General features: G+C 42.3%; 1 protein-coding gene across 3 annotated transcripts in view; it reads left to right on the top strand.

Annotated features, from left to right (window-relative positions):
• The window catches only part of POLA1 (DNA polymerase alpha 1, catalytic subunit), a 349978-nt gene that overhangs the window by 237111 nt on the left and 94011 nt on the right, over window positions 1-18856 (top strand). For 2 of the 3 annotated variants that reach the window (XM_065579280.1, XM_065579281.1), the window contains exon 35: window positions 16881-16997. The exons of the other annotated variant lie outside the window; for it this stretch is intronic. In XM_065579280.1, the coding sequence (XP_065435352.1) occupies window positions 16881-16997 (117 nt within the window). The remainder of the gene's footprint in view (window positions 1-16880; window positions 16998-18856) is intronic. 3 annotated transcript variants of the gene reach the window in all.

Genomic DNA, 18856 nt, shown 5'->3' with positions numbered 1-18856 from the left:
AGATATCTTCCACTTCTGTCGTGTTTGATAATTTTATTAGAAGTATTTCTGCATTAACTTTAGTTTTTTCTGATTTTTTTTTCGTGCTTTGTTCCTTCATTTCCTACTTCAGCACCTCTCTGAGCTTTAATAATCAGGCAGGCATGACACGTTGCTATGTAGAAGGTTTATCTTAAAAATCAAAATAATGTGTTTTTGTAGTGAGTTTCCATTGGCGATTTTGGGGGTTTTCCAATTTTGGGTGCAAATTTGAATCCGAAAACAATATATGTTCTGTTGTTCTTTGAAAATCCTAAATCACAATATGCCATTCTTAAAAAAAGCCACGAACCTTCACTGCATAGCCTAAAAATAGGCACATATTATATTTTGTGATTTGCTTTGTGGTGAGAGAGTGATTTGTTGCTGACAGAACCCCAGGTATTCAATCAATAAATAGAGGCACTTACCAAGTGCTGAGTAATACAGGAGTTCCTAAAACATACATTGAGGGGGTGGAGCTTTGTTGCACAGCCAAACCCTGGTACCTTTTGAGTCAATGGCAAATTTCCACAGATTTAAAAGGGAACAAGATTTGGACCTGGGTATTGACTGTTCTGGGGCAGAGTGGACGGATACGAAGGGAAAGCTGTCCTGTTTGGTAGCAGTCTTTGCAATAATCCTGGGACCTGTACACCATTTCAGTTCCTCAGTATAGTTTAAGAGATGTTTTAAATTATACTGACTGCAAGTGGCCCCCAGGGGCAATTACAGTAACTGGGAATTGCTAGGGCAATAAAAACATTGGCTAACGCCTCCCTTTTCCAGTGACACCCCTACAAGATCATCAGGTTAGGGAGGATGGGGCATAGGAGTTGTTATACCAGCTTTATGGCACAGAAATATCCCCCTGTATTGGGGTGTGTCACTGTGTCAGTGTAGCTGCACCTGTATTCCCCCATCTGCAGTCCACTATAGGCATGCCCAGTCAGTCTCTACCCATCACCTGTCTCTGAGTAGGGACCATTGTCCCACTCTCTTCTGATCAGAGATTTTAAGTCTGTAAACCCCTACCATCCACTGTGATAGCCCTTTCAAGCAGGCTGCCTGAAAGCCAGCCCCTGTGCATTGCTCTCCGAGCGTATAGCCAGCAGTTACAACTTACCACGCTGCTCTTTCTAAACTAACACATTTATTCATTCAGTAAAAGCATAGAGAAAACCATATAAAAATAGATTTAAACCCACACTAAACATTCCAGAAATCACCCATCTTCCATATTGTTGGCCAGTATCCCTTCCAACACTTCAAGAGTTGGGGGCTCCCCTTGGACAGAGAGTCATTTCCATTTGCTGAACCTAAATGAAGGCAAGCTCATCCGTTTATACCGGTGGTTTTCAACCTTTATTCCTTTTCAGACTCTTAAAAATTTTCAAATGGATATGCAGACCTCTTTGGAAATCTTAGATATAATTTGTGGACCCCTACATTGAAAACCACTGTTCTATGGTAACGACAACCTTTCGCTGACCTTTTAGACATAGTCCGTGGACCCCCAGGGGTCTGCAGACCACAGGTTGAAAACTGCTGGTTTATACCAAAAGCCCTTTCTTTAGCTTTGGTCTACACTAAAAAGTTAAGACAACCCCGCTGTGTCACTCAGGCGTATAAATAATCCACTCCCTGGAGCAACGTAGTTAGGCCAGTCAAACTCCCAGTGTAGACAGTGCTAGGTCGATGGAAGATGGTTTACCTACCCCGACAGGAGACTCCCTCCCATCGGCATAAATTGTGTCTACACTGAAGCACTACAGCAGTACCTTTAGTCTTTAAAGTGTAGACAAGCCTCTGGAAAATGCTGCCTGAACCATTGTATGCAAACCACGCTATGGGGTGGAACTTCTCTGGAGTTGTTTAGTCTCAGTGACTCTTTAATCATCCCCCACTGTTTTTTAGTTCCTGAAGAAACTGTGATCACCTTCCCCCAAGAAGTAGAACACAAGGATCCATAAACCATTGATAAATGTAATACAGTGGTCCCCAAAGATACTGCATGGAGTTGCAATATCTGTCACAGGGTGATCCTCCTGGTTTTAGAGCCACTTAGCATCACCAGCTTGTCACAAAGTGGCCCTAAGATAGGGAAGATTCAGGACACCAATGTCTCTGGAGCCTTATAATGGGCTTTCTCTGGAGTGGTAGTGCTTTGTTTGCACGGGCTTACCTTTTCAGGCTTGCCTCTAGTGGCGTTATTGGCTAAATTTCCTTTTAATGAAGGAGAGCATAAGAACCTAGCTAATGGGTTCCATATAATCTGATCTGTTTTTACTAAAGGAAATAGTTTTGTAGTCAGGATATCGTAAATGTGAGCTTTGAAGAAATCCAAAGGTTAGAGTTCTCAAATGTAACCCTCAAACAGAATCCAAGGTGCGGCTGTGCTCATCACTAAAGAGATAACGTCACTGATTTGTGCATTCTCCTTGGGCCTGCTGGTGATCCATATTTGGAAGTCTGGCTCCAGTTTTGTGTTAATGCCAAGTGAACCTTCTGATCTGAAGAATGCCAAAACTAGACTCCCTTCTTCCTTAGATGGTATAACAGATCATATGCCGGGGTAGCAAATGCGCAGCAGTAGCCTGTAACATTTAAATGAGAAGGCAGAAAGCCTCTTTAGATATGTCTACATTGTGTCATGTGACCTGCCCAGGTGGCTAGAGACTTGTGGCTGTGATGTTGCACAAGAGAAAGAATATAAAAGGCTCTGGAAACCCCTCCATTTTGTCATCAGCTGGCTCAAGAACTAGCCTGTCCACCCCAAAGAGATGCCTGAAAGAAACTGGAACAAAGGACAGTAACTACAGGGGTGTGATTGATTGCTGGACCCAGACTAGGAAGGAGTCTAGTCTGTGAAAGAAGCTTATTGGAACATCTCTGAGTGTGAGATTTACCTGCATTTAGTTTCCTACTGTATTAGGCTTAGACTTGCGTGATTTTGTTTTATTTTGCTTGGTAATTTACTTTGTTCTATTACTTGGAACCACTTAAATCCTACTTTTTATATTTAATAAAATCACGTTTTACTTATTAATTAACCAACCAGAGCAAGTAATTAATACCTGGGGGAGCATATCTCTCTATCAGTGTTATAGAGGGCGAACAATTTATGAGTTTACCCTGTATACATTTTATACAGAGTAAAACAGATTTATTTGGGGTTTGGATCCCATTGGGAACTGGGTATCTGGGTGTTGGAGACAGGAGCACTTCTTAAGCTGTTTTCGGTTAAGCCTGCAGCTTTTGGGGGATGTGGTTCAGACCCGGGTCTGTGTTTGCACCAGGCTAGCGTGTTTGGCTCAACAAGAAAGGGTACTGAAGTCCCAAGCTGCCAGGGAAAACGGGCTCAGAGGTAGTCTCAGCACATCAGGTGGCAGTCCCAAGGGGGGGGTCTCTGTGATCCAACCCATCACACCTGGACTACAGAGTCTCAGTCTCTCTCCCTATAGTGACTGTTCCACTATAGATAAATACTTAAATAGTCATTGGGACAGAGAGAGAATGACTCTGTAATCCAGTGATGAAGGCACCCAAATTCACAGGCTCTTCCCTATTTTAAGAAAAATCGGATAAGAGAGTGGCACACAGGGCATCCAAACTGAAGTAGTTCCTGCCATCTCCACACAAAGAGACACATCTGTGGCCAAGGTTTTCCCCTTACTGGATAGAACCTGATATTCATGCTTGGAAGGAATCCAAGATTGTTCATCTCTCAGTGTCTGAAGCTACTAAGCCTTCTGGTTTCATGTATAACAATTATACCATGCACAAGATTCCATATTAGGCATCTCCAGAAGGTGTGGAACTACTCACTGGAATGCGTGATAGATCAGTGCTGGTTCCATATTACATGCTGGAATCTCTCAATTGGTGGACAATCCCAGGGAATGTCTGCAGGGATCTTCCTATCTGTCCTCCAGGCCCTCGGGTACTCCTTACAGATGCCAGCTTAATGGGGGTGGGGAGCACATCTGGGACACAGTACACCTCACGGCATATAGAACTCCATAGACTGGAATGAGAGCATCAACCTCTTAAAGCTAAAAGTGGTGAAACTAGCCTTCATTTCACCACCTCATCCAGTCAGACAGTACCACAGAGGCATACCTCACCAACCAAGGGGGAATTTGAAACTCAACTCTACACTTGGCAGTGATGGAAATAATGGAATGGGCTGAAGAGAATCTGGCTTCTGTAAGAACGATTCACATGAAGGGAGAAATAGACATGAAGGCAGATTGGCCCAACAGACATACAATCAACAACTCAGAATGGTGACTAGTTCCAGCTGTCTATCTGTTTGCCAGTCACCAGAACAAAAAGTTACCAAAGTACTTCATCAAGGAAGCAGATCCCAGGTCACTTGGCTGAAGGGCTTGCTTTCACACTTCCACCTTCTAGAGGAGGTGATTCAGAAGATAAGGCGAGAGGTAGCAAAGGTGATATATAGTTCTAGCTCTACACTGGCCACCGAGAGGTAGCAAAGGTGATATATAGTTCTAGCTCTACACTGGCCACCGAGACCATCTTTTTTGTACCCGGTAGACTTGACGTTGGAACCCCCACAGCATCTACCAGAATCTGAACATCTTTCACCAAGGTCCTGTTCTCCAGGCCATCTCCAACTGACAGCATGACTATTGAGAGGGAGCTGTTAATTGCTTTGAATTATCCTCCAAAGTGAGTGGGATTCTACTGGCCTCCAGATGCTTTTCAATGCTAAAGACCACCTCCTCCGTCTGGTCATGGTTTAGCTCATAATGTCAAGAAAGCAGAAACCTCAAAGATCCTGGTATTCCAGCAATTCTGGATTTTCTTCAAGATGGTATGGACAAGGGTCTTCCGCCCAACATCATAGCATTTCAGGTGTCAGCCATAAGTAGTGTCTTGTGTGTAGAATCCTCAAGCTCTTTAGTCAAAAATCCTCAAGTCTCAAGATTTCTCAGAGACGTGGTCGGAACAATTGTTCCTAAGTGGGATCTGCCATTGGTTCTAAAAGCTCTAACCACCCACTCTTTGAACCGCTAACAGAGGTCACACCACTCTATTTTCTCTATCAAAACACCTGTTTGATCGCTGTCGTATCTGCTGGATGAGACTCGGAGTTAGCAGCTCTATCCATGTGCGAACTATATTGTGTGTACCACAATGACAACACAAGTGGTTTTAAAAAATCCAGAGCCTCTTGCCAAACGTGATTCCTTTTTCCATATGTCACAGTAAGTGATACTCCCATAATTCTGTCCAAATCCTGTGCCTTACTGAAGTCTGTGGCATAATGTGGATATATAGAGAGCACTAAAGATCTAGCTTAGTTTACAAGAAGATTAGGCTCCTTGTTCATGTTCTTTCCCCCAAAGTGTCAAGGTCTCTGGGCATACGAAGTATCCTTGGACACATGATTAAGTTATGCATTGTGGAGGTATACAAGCTATCAGGTGAATGTATTCCTTAAGAAATGGAATCAAAACACACACTATGAGAACTTTGGTGACTCTAAACAGAAAGAGCTTGTGCTTCAACTATCAGGAAGTCTATAGAGCAGCAATGTATCTTCTATCAACACCTTTATTAAACATTATAAGGTGAATTTTCTGTCCTGCAAAGACATCCTTAGAAAAGAAAGTGCTGCATGCGATGAGCTATGGTAAATAACTTACCATTCATGCATTTAGTTTCAAGGGTATACCTCTCTTTTTCAGTATGTTTGTTTATCCCTCCCTGCTTACTATTCATTGCTCACTACTTCCCATACATCAGAGAATTGTGGGAGACATTAGGCTGCAGAATGGGAAATTTCTTACCCAATAATTTCCTTTCTGCTAGCAGTGTCTCCCGTGATTCTACAATCCATGGTGTGGCTTCATTAGCCAACAGACCCCATTTAATTTTAAGTCTGTAGTTTTGTGTGCTAGTTAGCCTACTGTACACAGTTCACTGATTAGCAACAATAACTTCAATGCCAATCATCTTATAAGAATTTTTACAAGCCAGAGAATGTTGTGACATGTTGCAAGCAGAACTGCAGAGAGGAGAACAGCTCTGTTATGGGACATGTTGCAAGCAGACAGGAAGTTATCGGGTAAGAAATTTTCCATTCTGGGACTAACTTCTTCTCCCAGTCTGCCCTCCGTCCTTCCACATAAATTCTTTAAGGACAATTACAGCTGTGCTCTGTGCTCCTGTATTGGACTTGTTATGCATAGTAGTGCCATCTAAGGTTGCTAGCTAAACTAATTCTATTGCCAATAAGATTGTGTTTTATACAGCTTCAGAAATAGTCTTTGTGTGGACAGACAAAAGGAGCATGGTGAAGCTCTGGAGCCCCAGCTCATGTCTGAAGTGTGTCCAGTGTCTGATGAGAAAGGGGGCAAAGTACATTGGGCTGGGTAGGAGGAAAGGTTGGGCCCAGAAAGGAAAATTTTAGTCATCTGAACGAGTTTATCAATCTTTAAATGTATGACTTTTTCCCCTACAACACATTTTCTGAAATTTTTCTCCACTCTAGTTTTCAATGTTCCAAACAGTGCATCCTCTGTGACCTCCTATGTGCTTTGATCATCCTCAGTAATTCCTTTTCCTCATGTTTACACCCTTTAACTGTGTAATTATTATGTTGTTACTCCTTCCTTATTCATCACTTAAACTATACATATTTAGTTTCTTTAAACTTAAATATATACATGTATTATTCAGTATCTTTAGTCCCTGACAATATTTTTTCTTTTCTCTCCCTTTTGTCAGTTTTTATCTTTCCAATTAATGAGGTGCCCAGAATTAAATGCAATACACCAGATTCATATATGTTTGAATACATCATACATTTATAGATAGCAAGTATATTTTCTTTTTTGTGCTGTTGCCTTTCAGATGCTTTTCTAACTTCCTGTCCATTATCATCTGTCTTTTTCAGCATTATCTTCCTTCCACCTATTGAATATCTGCATTCTGGATTTGTTGTGTAGTACTATTAGTTTTACACATTTGCTGGAGCTAGCTGGAAATTTTCTGTTGGAATGATTTTTTGACAGAAGATGCACTTTCCACAAAATCTAAATTACACAGAAAATTTTCAGTTTTTCTTCGAAATTGTTAACAGATCTGTGGCTCCCTGATTCCATGGCAACCCACCAGGTTGAGTGATGGGGAGCCCAGGCTTCCAAGCTCCACGGCTCTGGAGCAGCCTCTAGGTGGGCTCCTGCAGAGCTGGTGTTCCAGGCTCCCTGGCTCTGCTGTAGTCCGCCAGGGATCCTGTGTAGCAATATTTAATTTCAGAAACACTTATATGGTTCCACTGTGGGAATGTTTTGTTATTTCCAAGACAAAATATTGCAGAATATCCATACTATGAAGCAAAAAAATTGAGTTTGGGAGTTTCCATCCTGAATCAGACCAAAAAAATTCCAAAAACTAGAAATTGATGGTAAAATTGAAATTCTGTTTCCCAGGCAACTCTAGCATTTACCTTTTTATTTGGAAGTTCCCTGCTTGGAGTATCATGGAGCTGCTGATATACAGTAGTTCCCCCTCTTGCATATGCATGCCCAGCAGTAGATGGAGCTACCAGGCTGTAGAATATACTTGTTTTCTTGCAACTGACTGCCTGAGCATTTGTCTTGTCTTTTTTATGTTCTCTGTGGTTTTTGGTTTTGAGATTTGACCATTTTTTGTTCTTGTGGAAGTTAGATGCTATCAAAATTTCATAAAATGTGTTCATGCAGTAAGCAAAACAAACTTTTTTGTATTTAAACAAAATCCAAGAATGTTGCAATAATAACTCAATTTGCTCACTATTAATATGTAGAATGAGGACCCATTTCTTATTAGACAAGGCCTCAAAAAAGTCTTATAGTTTGGCTTATCATAGGATACATTGCATAACATCTGACTATTTTATGCCATACATAAGTATCACTGGCTGAGTTAATATCAACCTAAGTAATTGCTAAAATGAAGCCTATCTGAAGCATACCATTGAGCACATTACAAGATATCCAAAGTGTTGCTGTATTAGAGAATAATCATCATGCTCAGCTAGTTAAGATAGCAAGTTTACAATAGGATAATATTTATAATGCTTGTCTAACTGCAGTATGCAAAAAGCTAGACTATCAACAACAGGCTTAAGAAGAGAGAGCAGTACTTTTCACTTGCAATTCTTTTCTCTGTTAGCTATACTTAGTGGACACAGTATAATTCAGGGATTTTCTTTTACATCACACATTTTCTCCAATCTCCTTGTCTTACATTTCTCACACTTAACTGGGCATTTGAATCAGGAATTGTTAGACTCACGAGACTTGTCAATGTTGTTATCATGGTAGTCAGTGGTGAAGACACCAAGCAAATTCAAAACTGAGGGTTTCCTGCCATAATTTTATTTGCTATTTCACAAATTAATTTAAAGACTTAACAATAACTGCTGGGAAATGAAGGACTGGTTTTGTTTGGTCAGCAAAGACAATGGGCAAGGGTTAACAATAATGCATTTGAATAAATTGAAACTAAACAGAGTGCATATGTTGAATTTGATTGCAACATGAATGTCCTTGGAAAAGTTTTTTGTTTAAAGCAAATCAAGACCAGAGCTTAATTATCAAAGCAAAACAAGAGACATAAAGAGCTACAAGCTTTTAATATTGCTTTTTTCAAAAATAGCTCCCTTCACACATTTATCTACATGTTTAATTTCCATGCATAATAGCACTAGTTATTGTTGTCATTTGTAAAGAGAGATTAACAGATAGTAAGTACAAACAAACGCAAATAAGTACTGAATAGCGAGGTGACAAAGAAGAAAAGACCTCTTTAATGTTAATTATAACTGGTAGGAAGTCTAGACAAATTACATTATCTGTTTTCTATATGAATTGAAGGGACATTTAGTCAGTATCTGTGTCAGAGATACAGTTGGGTATTTGCTTTAAATGCAGGTGACTTGACAACTTAGCACGTCCCCAGTTTTTAGCATACCTCAGTGAACTATGGAATTGTAATTTATCTAGAAAAATAAGTTTCAGCTATGTATGTCAATAACTAGACATTTCTTAATAATTAGAAGCAAAAGAAGAATATTAATGAGTTGTAGAATGTTGACGTTTTGTTGTTGTCTTAAAATATGGTGATTGTTTTCAATTTGGTTGTCAGTCTGTTGATTCTTGTTTTCCTTAAATGCATTGTGTGACCAGTAACGTTCATAGTTCTTTCTTAAGCAGTGAATAAAAAGAAATAGTTACATAAAGAAATTTGCTTCAAGTGTAATTACTACATGATAGAGTTGGTGGCCCTTTTTATGTACTTCTTAGTGAAATAATATAAACAGCTCCTTACAAATGAATCATTTTTATGTGGTTCTTCAAATCCTTGATCATTGGCCCTAAATGCCAACAGTTGGCAGAAAGCAAGCAAAAGAGGTGGGAGATTGTCACATTCCAGGGTGCAGTCCAGACCAGTGAGGAGTTGTCACTGCCTGCCCTGCAACCTTGGGTGTTTCACAATGCTTTGCTGCTGTAGCTCTCAGCCTGGGCTGCTCCCAAACAGCATACAGGTCAAACCCTGATTGTCTATGTATAGCTACAGCCCTGGTCCAGCAACTCTGACCCCAGTAGCCAATCAGCAATACACACAGCTACACTGTGGCTTTCAGCAGCCTTGGTTACTATCTACAGGGTGACCCCAGCACACTCCCAGTCCCAAATTTTCCCTCAAAATGTATGTTCTTCACTGTCCAGCCCTCTTCTGGACAGTTCAGATATTAGAGGTCCATTTCCCCTGTAAAGGGGAATAGTTTGCTATTTTTACTGGAGTTATCAAACAGTTCAGTATAAACACAACAGTGGATTAGTTTTGATTAAAAATAAAGCATATTTATTTAACTACAAAAAGAGATTTAAAGTGAGTACAAGGCATTAAAGACAGAAATGCTTACAAGAAAATAAAGAGAGAATGCTTTCTAGTAACTAAAACTTAACAAACTAGACTTGGTTCAAAGTCAAATCCTTACCACATGGTCCCAGCAACAGGACTGACCAAATCAGGGGTGGGCAAACTTTTTGGCCTGAGGGCCACATCGGGTTTCCAAAATTGTATGGAGGGCCGGTTAGCGGAGGCTGTGCCACCCCAAACAGCCAGGCATGGCTTGGCCCCGCCCCCTAGCTGACCCCTCCTGCTTCTCGCCCCCTGACGGCCGCCCCGGGACTCCTGCCCCATCCAACCACCCCTTCTCCCTGACCACCCCCGGAACCCCTGACTGCCCCCCACCACCCCATCCAACCCCTCCTCTCATTCCTGACTGCCCCCAGGGACCCCTGCCCCACCCAACCACCCCTTTTCCCTGTCACCTGACCACCCCCGGAACCCCTGCCCCTAACTGTCCCCCGCCACTCTATCCAACCCCCCCCCTTCCTGACTGCCTCCAGGGACCCCTGCCCCCATTCAACCCCCCCTGTTCCCTGCCCTCTGACTGCCCCGACCCCTGTCCACACCCCCTCCCCCTGTCCACCACCCCGAACTCCCCTGCCCTCTATCCAACCTCACACTCCCTGCCCCCTTACCACGCTTCCTGGAGCACTGGTAGCTGGCAGTACTACAGCTGCACCGCCCAGAGCACCAGGACAGACAGTTGTGCCGCCTGGCTTGAGCCACCGCGCAGCACAGAGCACCGGGTCAGGATGCGGCTCTGCAGATGCACTGCCCCAGGAGCTCGCAGCCCCGCCGCCCAGAGCATTGTCCAGCAAGCCATTGAGTATCTGCTCTTCAATGGCGAATGCTGTTCTCTGACAAGATTGACGAGACACTCCACTCCTTCAAGGTCTCTAGGCTACCATGTGGTCCTTGAAGATAGGCTAGCCCGCTTTCACAATGCTTGGGGCTTGACACTGGCAGCTAGGTCCTAAGCACTGTCAGATCAAGTTAGGCCAGCTAGTTCCTCTCCACATCTCCTCTCCATCCTCTCTCCCCAAGTATCTCACAAGATACTGCTCCTTAAGCAGGTCTGCGCTCTACTTTGGGAGTGATGGACGAGTTTCCGCTGGAACATTGTCATCATGGCTTCTACTCCTGGGACTTTCTGGTACCAAATCAAAGGGAGGGGTAAGACCCATCCTTGACTTTTGCGACCTCAACAAATATATCAGGTACATGACGTTCCGAATGGTCATTCCATTTACTATTCTCCCTGTTGCATCTCAGAACAACTGGCTTGCTGCTCTGGACCTTCAGGACACCTACTTTCATGCAGCGATTTTGCCAAACCATAGAAAATTCCTTTGTTTTGTCGTCATGGAACACCACTTTCCGCACAGAATACTTCTATTCTGCCTCTCTTCTGCCTCCAAGTTTTTACCAAATGCATGGTCGTTATTACAGCATACTTCTGGAAGAAGAAAATTCACATCTTCCCATATTTGAACAAATGGTTACTGACGGGTGGATCCAGAGAGGAAGTTCTTGCTCATGTTGGAACCACACTGCACTTACTCGACCATCTGGTCTCATCCTAAACACCAGAAAGTCAACCTTGGCTCCCACTCAGAAAATCTAGTTCATTGGGACCTTGTTAGATTCCACTATGTTGAAAGCGTTTCTGCCGACTTACCGTTTTCAGACAGTTTGCCACCTGTGCCTCAGTCTGCAGTTTCAGCCTTCCACAATAGTTTGGACAAGTCTCTGGCTCTTGGGCCAGATGGCCACTTGCACGTAGGTGGTCCAGTTTGCAAGGTTGTACCTTCGCCCCCTTTATATGTGGCTCAGGACTGTTTACTGTCCCACTCTTCACCCTTTAGATAGACTGATTCACCTTCCTCCACTGGTCCTGGACTCCTTGCAGTGGTGGATGAACCCAGAGAACATTTGCCAAGGCATTCCCTTTGTCTGGCCCTTGCCAACCATGTTGGTTGTTACTAAGACCTCCTTGATAGGTTATGGGGAACACCTGGGGGTCTCTGAAAATACAGGGGCTGTGGTCGGAATAAGAGGTCTCACTCTATACCAACATTCTGCAGCTTCAGGCCACCTACAGTGCATGCCATACTTCTCAGGACCACATCGGAGACTCAGTAGTTCACATACTTACCGACAATTTTGCTGTAATGTACTATGTGAACAAACAAGAAGGAGCACACTCCAGGTTGCTTTGTCTAGAAGCGATCTGGCTGTGGCAGTTCTGCATTGAGGAAAACATTACTCTGATAGCCATTCTCTTGCCCGAGTTTCAGAATCATCTCGCAGACCATCGCATCAGGTATTTTTCCTGAGTCATGAGTGGTCTCTGAGGACAAATGTACTCTGGGTCATCTTCACAGTTTGGGGCATCCCAGCAATAAACTTGTTTGCTACAAGGGATAACAGGAAATGTCAGTTCTGCTTTTGAGGGGGCCTCAGTCCAATGCTTTCCACCTCAGCTGGCAGTCAGCTGTTCTGTATGCCATTCCCCCAGTCATGCCTCAGGTCAATCTCAAGCTCAAGGTGGATTGGGCCAAGCTCATTATCATTGCCCCTGCGTGGCTGAGGCAGAGCTGGTTCTCCTACCTTCATGCACTGTCTGTTCAGCATCCCAAACCACTTCCTTACCATCCCAACTTACTCAGAACCAAGGCCACTCCTTACGTCCTATCTTCAGCTCCCTGCATGTCATGGCATGCTGCTGCATGGCTGAATAAAGAGGAAGAGCGGTGTTCGGATGCTGTCCAGCAAGTCCTCCTTAACAATAGAAATCTCTCCACCAGGATGGCCTATTCAGTGAAATGGAAGAGATTTTTGGTGCGGTCATTAGTTGCGCAATACAAACATTGCTGGTCTCTATTCAGGACATTTTGAAGTACTTGCTGTGCCTTCAATCGTTGGGGCTTGCATTTAGTTCATTGAAACTGCATCTGGCAGCAATATTGGCATTTCATCCCCCCATTCAGGAAAGATCCGTCTTCTCCAATGCCATGCCATCATATGCAGATTGCATGAAGAGTCAAGAGGTCTCTTTGCAGACAGTCTCCAAATGCATATGAAATAGCTTTGGCTCTGCCTCCTCAGCGGGTGAGAGTTCATTCTATGAGGGCACAAGCAGCATCCATAGCATTTCTCAGAGACCTTTCTGTATCGCACATTTGCACGGCTGCTACATGGTCATTGATACATACATTCACAAACCGTTACGCCATAACTGCTTCTTCCAGGGGGATGCAAGGTGAAACGGTCCTGCAGTCTTGGTTTAGGTAGACTCCAAGCCTTGCCTCCTAGGGGCGGAGGGGACGGTTTGTAAGTCACCTATGTGGAATATACAGCTGCAGCTACTTGAAGAAGAAACAGTTACTTACTGTAACTGTGGTACTTTGGAGATGTGATGCAGATGTGTATTCCACGACCCACCCTCTGTCCTCTCTGCATTGGAGTCTCATTTCTGGGCATTTTGGGGTGAAGGAACTGAGAGAGGGTCAGGGCAGAGCTGCCTCATGTAGCCAAGTGAGGAGCTGTAGCCATGAGGTGTGAACGCCACCCCTCTACGGGTACTGCTACATAAATTTCTCCAGCTCCAGTGCACTGGGCACGCACACATCTAAGTGGAGTACAGGTCTGCATCACGTCTTGAAGAACCACAGTTACATTAAGTAACCGTTTCTTCCTTTGTTGAGCATAGACTTGTTTAACAACTTGAGCCTTGTCACAGCTGTGTGGGTTTGAACATGTGCTAACAAACATCATACAGGGGGTATTCCTAACTTTACATATAATGTTGCCACGTAAGTTATTAGCTTTCAAATGATACCTCACAAGGCATATGTTGTACTCTCTCTCTCTGGACCAAATAATATTTAAGTATTTATACAAAGTGGAAAAATTTCAACAGGAGAGATTGAAAGAGCTCCCCCCTAGAATAGCCCGGTGATTAGGACACTTACCTGGGATGTGGGATACTTGGTTTTAAGTCCCTGTTACAGACTGGGAAAATTAACCTGAGTCTCCTAGAATGCTGAGCCCTGGCACCTCTAAGATTGGCAGTTCATAGCCCCAGCACCTCTGGGCTTGCTGCAGTTATTAAAGTAAAAAATTGCTTGAGTCCCAGCATGCAATTGCTTGAGCCCCAGCATCTCTTTTATTACAAATTAAGCACTAGTCTTTTGCATACCAGGTGAGTGCCTTAACCAGTGGGTTATTAGGTACAAAGGGATACCACCTCCTCCCCTTTTCTGAATGGCACCTAAATCTCCTTGAGAATCTAGCTCGGGGGAAAAAAAAATTTGGCTGAAACTATTTGATGAATTTGTGTCAAAATCATGAATAGTTTAGAGTTGACTGAAACTGCATTCTTTTCAAATACACTATTCAGGAAAAAAAATTTGCCCAGTCTTAGTGAGACCTTTCATCATTAGATAAATGTATGACAATCTGTCCCTTGCATTGGTGTCTTCCTAATCTGGTAGTTAATTGTTTTAAGGCCTTGAAGCATGAGGTTTAATATCCCTTCCATAATTTTTGTTTTTATCTATGCTAACTCTTTTAAATCTTAAATTCTTTGTCTGATTGTCTTCCTGTAGTAATCAGTTCCAAGGTTCAATCACTTGTGTTAAAAATTGTTTCTTTTGTTTGTTTGTTTGTTTGTTTGTTTGTTTGTTTGTTTGTTTTACGTTCTCATCTTTTAATTTCATTGGATGTTCCCTTGTTTTTGTGTTATGAGACAGGGTGAATAGAAGTTCCCAATCTACCATCTCTGTCTATACCATGACAGGACTAGAAGGGATCGCCCAGGTCACTGAGTCCAGTCCCCTGCTATCATAGGCAATACCTCTTATAATTATGTTCATAAACTTACAACGATCCATCTTAAAACTAGTTAGTTTGTTTGTTCCCACAACTCCTGTTGGAAGGCTATTCCAGAACCTCGCTCCTCTGATGGTTAGAAAACTTCTAATTTACAGCCTACGTTTATTCATGGCTAGTTTATACCGATTTGTTCTTGTGCCAATGTTGTCCTTTAGCTTAAATAACTCTTCTCCCTCTCTGGTATCTACCGCCCCTTGTGTATTTATAAGGAGTAATCATATTCGTTTATCTTTCAAGTGTGAAGAAAATCAGTCCAGTAGTTTTTAAATGAAGAGTGCTTAAAGTTGGCATTTTCACACATGTGGTTTAAAAATTTTTGGATTTTGGCTGCCCCCAAGTCAGTTAAATGAGAGTCATTTATAGATGTGCTGCAATTTAGTAGCACTTTTACTTTTTTTTTTTTTAATCTGAGTACATGTGTGGAGATTTATATGTAAAACTGGAGCTGAGAACTAAGGGCCTGAACCAAACCTGTTCAAGTCAATAGAGTCACCATTGACTTCAATGGGCTTTGGATCAGGCCTGAACTCAGGAACTTCCAAAAGTTAAGGCTTCAACGAAGCATTAACATAGTCTGTATTGTTCGATGTAGCTTAAGAATCCAAAGAACTAGTTAATAGCTGTTTACATTTAACCATGAAAATGGCACTAAAAAGGACTACATAGGTGTATAGCTAACCCTGAAGGAGATACCTTAACTCTTGGAATTCCCAGACCTTTGAACATTCAATTTTATATTAATACTAATTGTATATTTAACTAATTGCATTTTCTAAAAGTTAAACCCACTGAGCAAGTGTTATAAACCAGAAATGTTCAAAAAGAGTTTTCTCTGTCATTGTGTGTCTGAATAGTCTCTTATTTTTCTGCCCTCTTTATGGTTATTGTGTATACTACAAATTCTGCATAGAAATTCTGCAGTGTTGTGGAATTTGCCTCTAGCATGATGTTCTTCAGAAAAACCTTCCCTGTCCTGCTTGGAGGTGCATAAAACCCTCCCTTGAGAGCACAGGTAGTGCATTGATAGATGCTGTGTTTGTACTGCTTGGACATAAACTGGGAGCATTGCACTAGCCTCAGGAGTGCTTCCACTCTTCACTTTTCTGCTTACCTCTGTGTTCTTGAGAGAGAGATTCTGCACACTTTGCCAGGGCCATGTCAGAACAAGCAGGGCCAGATTTTTTTTGTTCAGCCAGACAGATTTGGGAATGCTTTGTAATCATATCTATCAGTGTTGGATTTGCTGGGTCCTCCTATGGAAGAGTCACTGCTTATCACTAGGAAATCCACCAAAATAGATCCATATTGTAATCCCTTACTTCCCCCTAAAACTCAAGCAAGCAAATTATGTCAGTACCCCGTGAAGCAATACTGAACGGGTGTGGGAGGGAGATGTAAAATAAGAGTCATGAATGAAACAATTAGCAGGACGTCTGTGGAGTCTATATGGCAATTTCTTAAGATTAATATGGATATAGATAGGTTATGCTTGCTAGAAGCCAGCGAATGAAAAGAAACTTGAATGTTTTGCCAGTCTGTCATGCTGCCCCAGAATTGTCCTGCTACTACATTAGTGTTGCTTTGCTGCACAGTTGTGGAAGAGGAAAGTAGCTGCAGAATACACACGTCGGGTTATGCATCTGTTAAGCATAGAATGCAATATGTGTGGCAGTAGGGGAAGTGTGTTGTATAGTGGGTAGACCAAGGAATTTGATGTCAGGACTGCTTGGTTCTTTTCTTGGCACTATCACTTACTAGCTTACCTTGGGCAAGTACCTTGACCTCTCTGTAGTTCAGTGGCTACATCTTTAAAATGGGTATTATTTAGAATACCAACCTCCCAGGGGATGTTGAGGTTTACTAATTAGTGTTTCCCTAGAGTACTTTATCATCAGAGAGAGTATCTCCTTTTTAAACATTGTTAAAATCATCGAGGTAGAGTTCAACGTTTGGGTGGGAAAAAGGAAGTAGCAGTTTTGAATTAATCATAGTAAAATTTATTTTATCCTCTCTTTTCCCTTCTCCTTCTGCAGAGTTGGTTAATATGTGAGGAGCCGACTTGCCAGAATCGAACCCGTCGCCTTCCCCTCAGTTTCTCCCAGAATGGTGCTTTATGTCAGGCCTGTAAGAAGGCTATCCTCAGACCTGAAGTAAGTACCAAAAGCATCACCCTAATACAGTGGTGTACACTTTGTGACCCAGGGGTTCCCTGAAGCTCTGAAAAGTCTAAATGTGGCCCTTGAAGACAACTGTATTAAGAAGAAAATGTTATATGATTAAGCGAAAATGTGTTTCTTGAGCTATGCACTGCCAGCTTTAAACTGTTTGTATCAGCCTCATTGCTGTGGACTGGAAGTAGAGGGTTTTGCCTCCCATTGCTTTCCCTGCAGCCACAGGAGCAGCTCTGGAACGTTCAGAGCAGTTCCTTTCCCTCTTGCAGCTTCTCAGCAGTTCCCCTGCTGGCCACCTCCTGCATCACAGGACGAAGGAGAGTAGGCGTTGGCTACTCTGTTTTCTGCTTCCAGACTGCAAGAGCCCCAGGGAGAGCAGGCTAGGAGCTTGCCTGACTCTGCCTAGCAAAAAGTGGCTGTTCGTCTCTATGCAGTCATTCAGGAACTCCAAGAGAGAGATAAAGGAGAAGCTGCAAACCAGCAACTAATTACAGATCCTTGATTTTTGCATCTTAGTACTAGAGAAGGCTAACTTGCACTTACTGGCTCTGATCCCCAAGGGACAATATGGCACTAGGGATAGCCAGGTCATAGTGCAGTCCAGCCACTCTAGCTCCCCTGACATGCCCCTCTCAAGCCCTAAAATATCACTTGCACAAGGAGCTGCTGGAGGGAGGTCCAGGAGCCTGCTCTCTGCACACTACCTGAGCAGTGCAGTAGGAGAAAAACAGGGTGGAGAATCTGACCAAAATTATTGATTGTAGGCCCCTTGGCCTTTTAAAAATACTGTGTTCAACCCTTCAGCTGAAAAGTTTGGACAGTGCTGCCATAAAATATGGGAAAGTATGCATGCTACAGTACTGAAAGAGCCATCAAACTCCAAGGTGAAGAGAACAGGGAATTTTAGTTCTCCTGTAGTTGTGTTCCATCTTAAGTAGTGTAGATCTGAATACTTTATTATGCTCACATGTAGATAAAAAATAAATGTTTAATTTTGTCATGAGTGAGTGGGCAGAGAAGGGTTTAACAGCATCTCTGTATGAGGTTGCAGAACTAGAATGAGTTCATTAGAAAAGTGATGGGAGGATCAAGGGTCTGGAAAAACTTGACATGAGGAGCTATTGAAAAGATTGGGATTGTTTGTTAGAAAGGATAGAGAGATGAAGGGACATAAGAAAATGAAGAATAGTGAATAGTTCAGAGAAGGTGGATTGGGAACGTCTGTTCTCCTTGTCCCATAGCACAAGAGCAAGGGGAAGTTCAATGAAATTGTAAGGTATGAGAAAGTCAAAACCAATAAAAGGAAATACTTCTTCACATGTGATTAAACTGGAACTCATTGCTCAAGAAATTAACACAGATTCAAAAAAGTATTAAATATTCATAGAATCATAGATTCATATTGATATAGATGTCACGAATTTCTAGCATTTTTATAATTAAATACAACAAAAAACATTGTAAGGGATCTTAAACCTCATGCTTGAGACCTTAAACCTATGGTGAGGACAGATTATCCTATACCTGCCTGCTGTGGAGTTCTTATACCTTCCTCGGAAACCTCTGATACTGGCCACTGTCAGAGACAGGATTCTGGATTAGATGAAACTTGGATCTGATTCTATATGGCAGCTCCTATGTTCCTATGAGGTATGTTTCAGTTTGGTGGTTGGAGCCATAAAATTTACTAATCTCTGTAGCTATGGTTTCTTATATTACACACACATTTTAAAAAGCTGAGCATATGTCCTATAGTCTTGCATTAAAAAATCATTAGACTTTTTCTAGTTAATTCAAAACTGTTCAGTGGTTGTATTTTTAATTTTCCACTGGGAATA

The sequence above is a fragment of the Chrysemys picta genome, chromosome 1 (genome assembly GCF_011386835.1).
Source record: "Chrysemys picta bellii isolate R12L10 chromosome 1, ASM1138683v2, whole genome shotgun sequence".
NCBI classification, from domain to species: Eukaryota; Metazoa; Chordata; order Testudines; family Emydidae; genus Chrysemys; species Chrysemys picta.
This window is presented reverse-complemented; position numbering and strand designations above follow the sequence as displayed.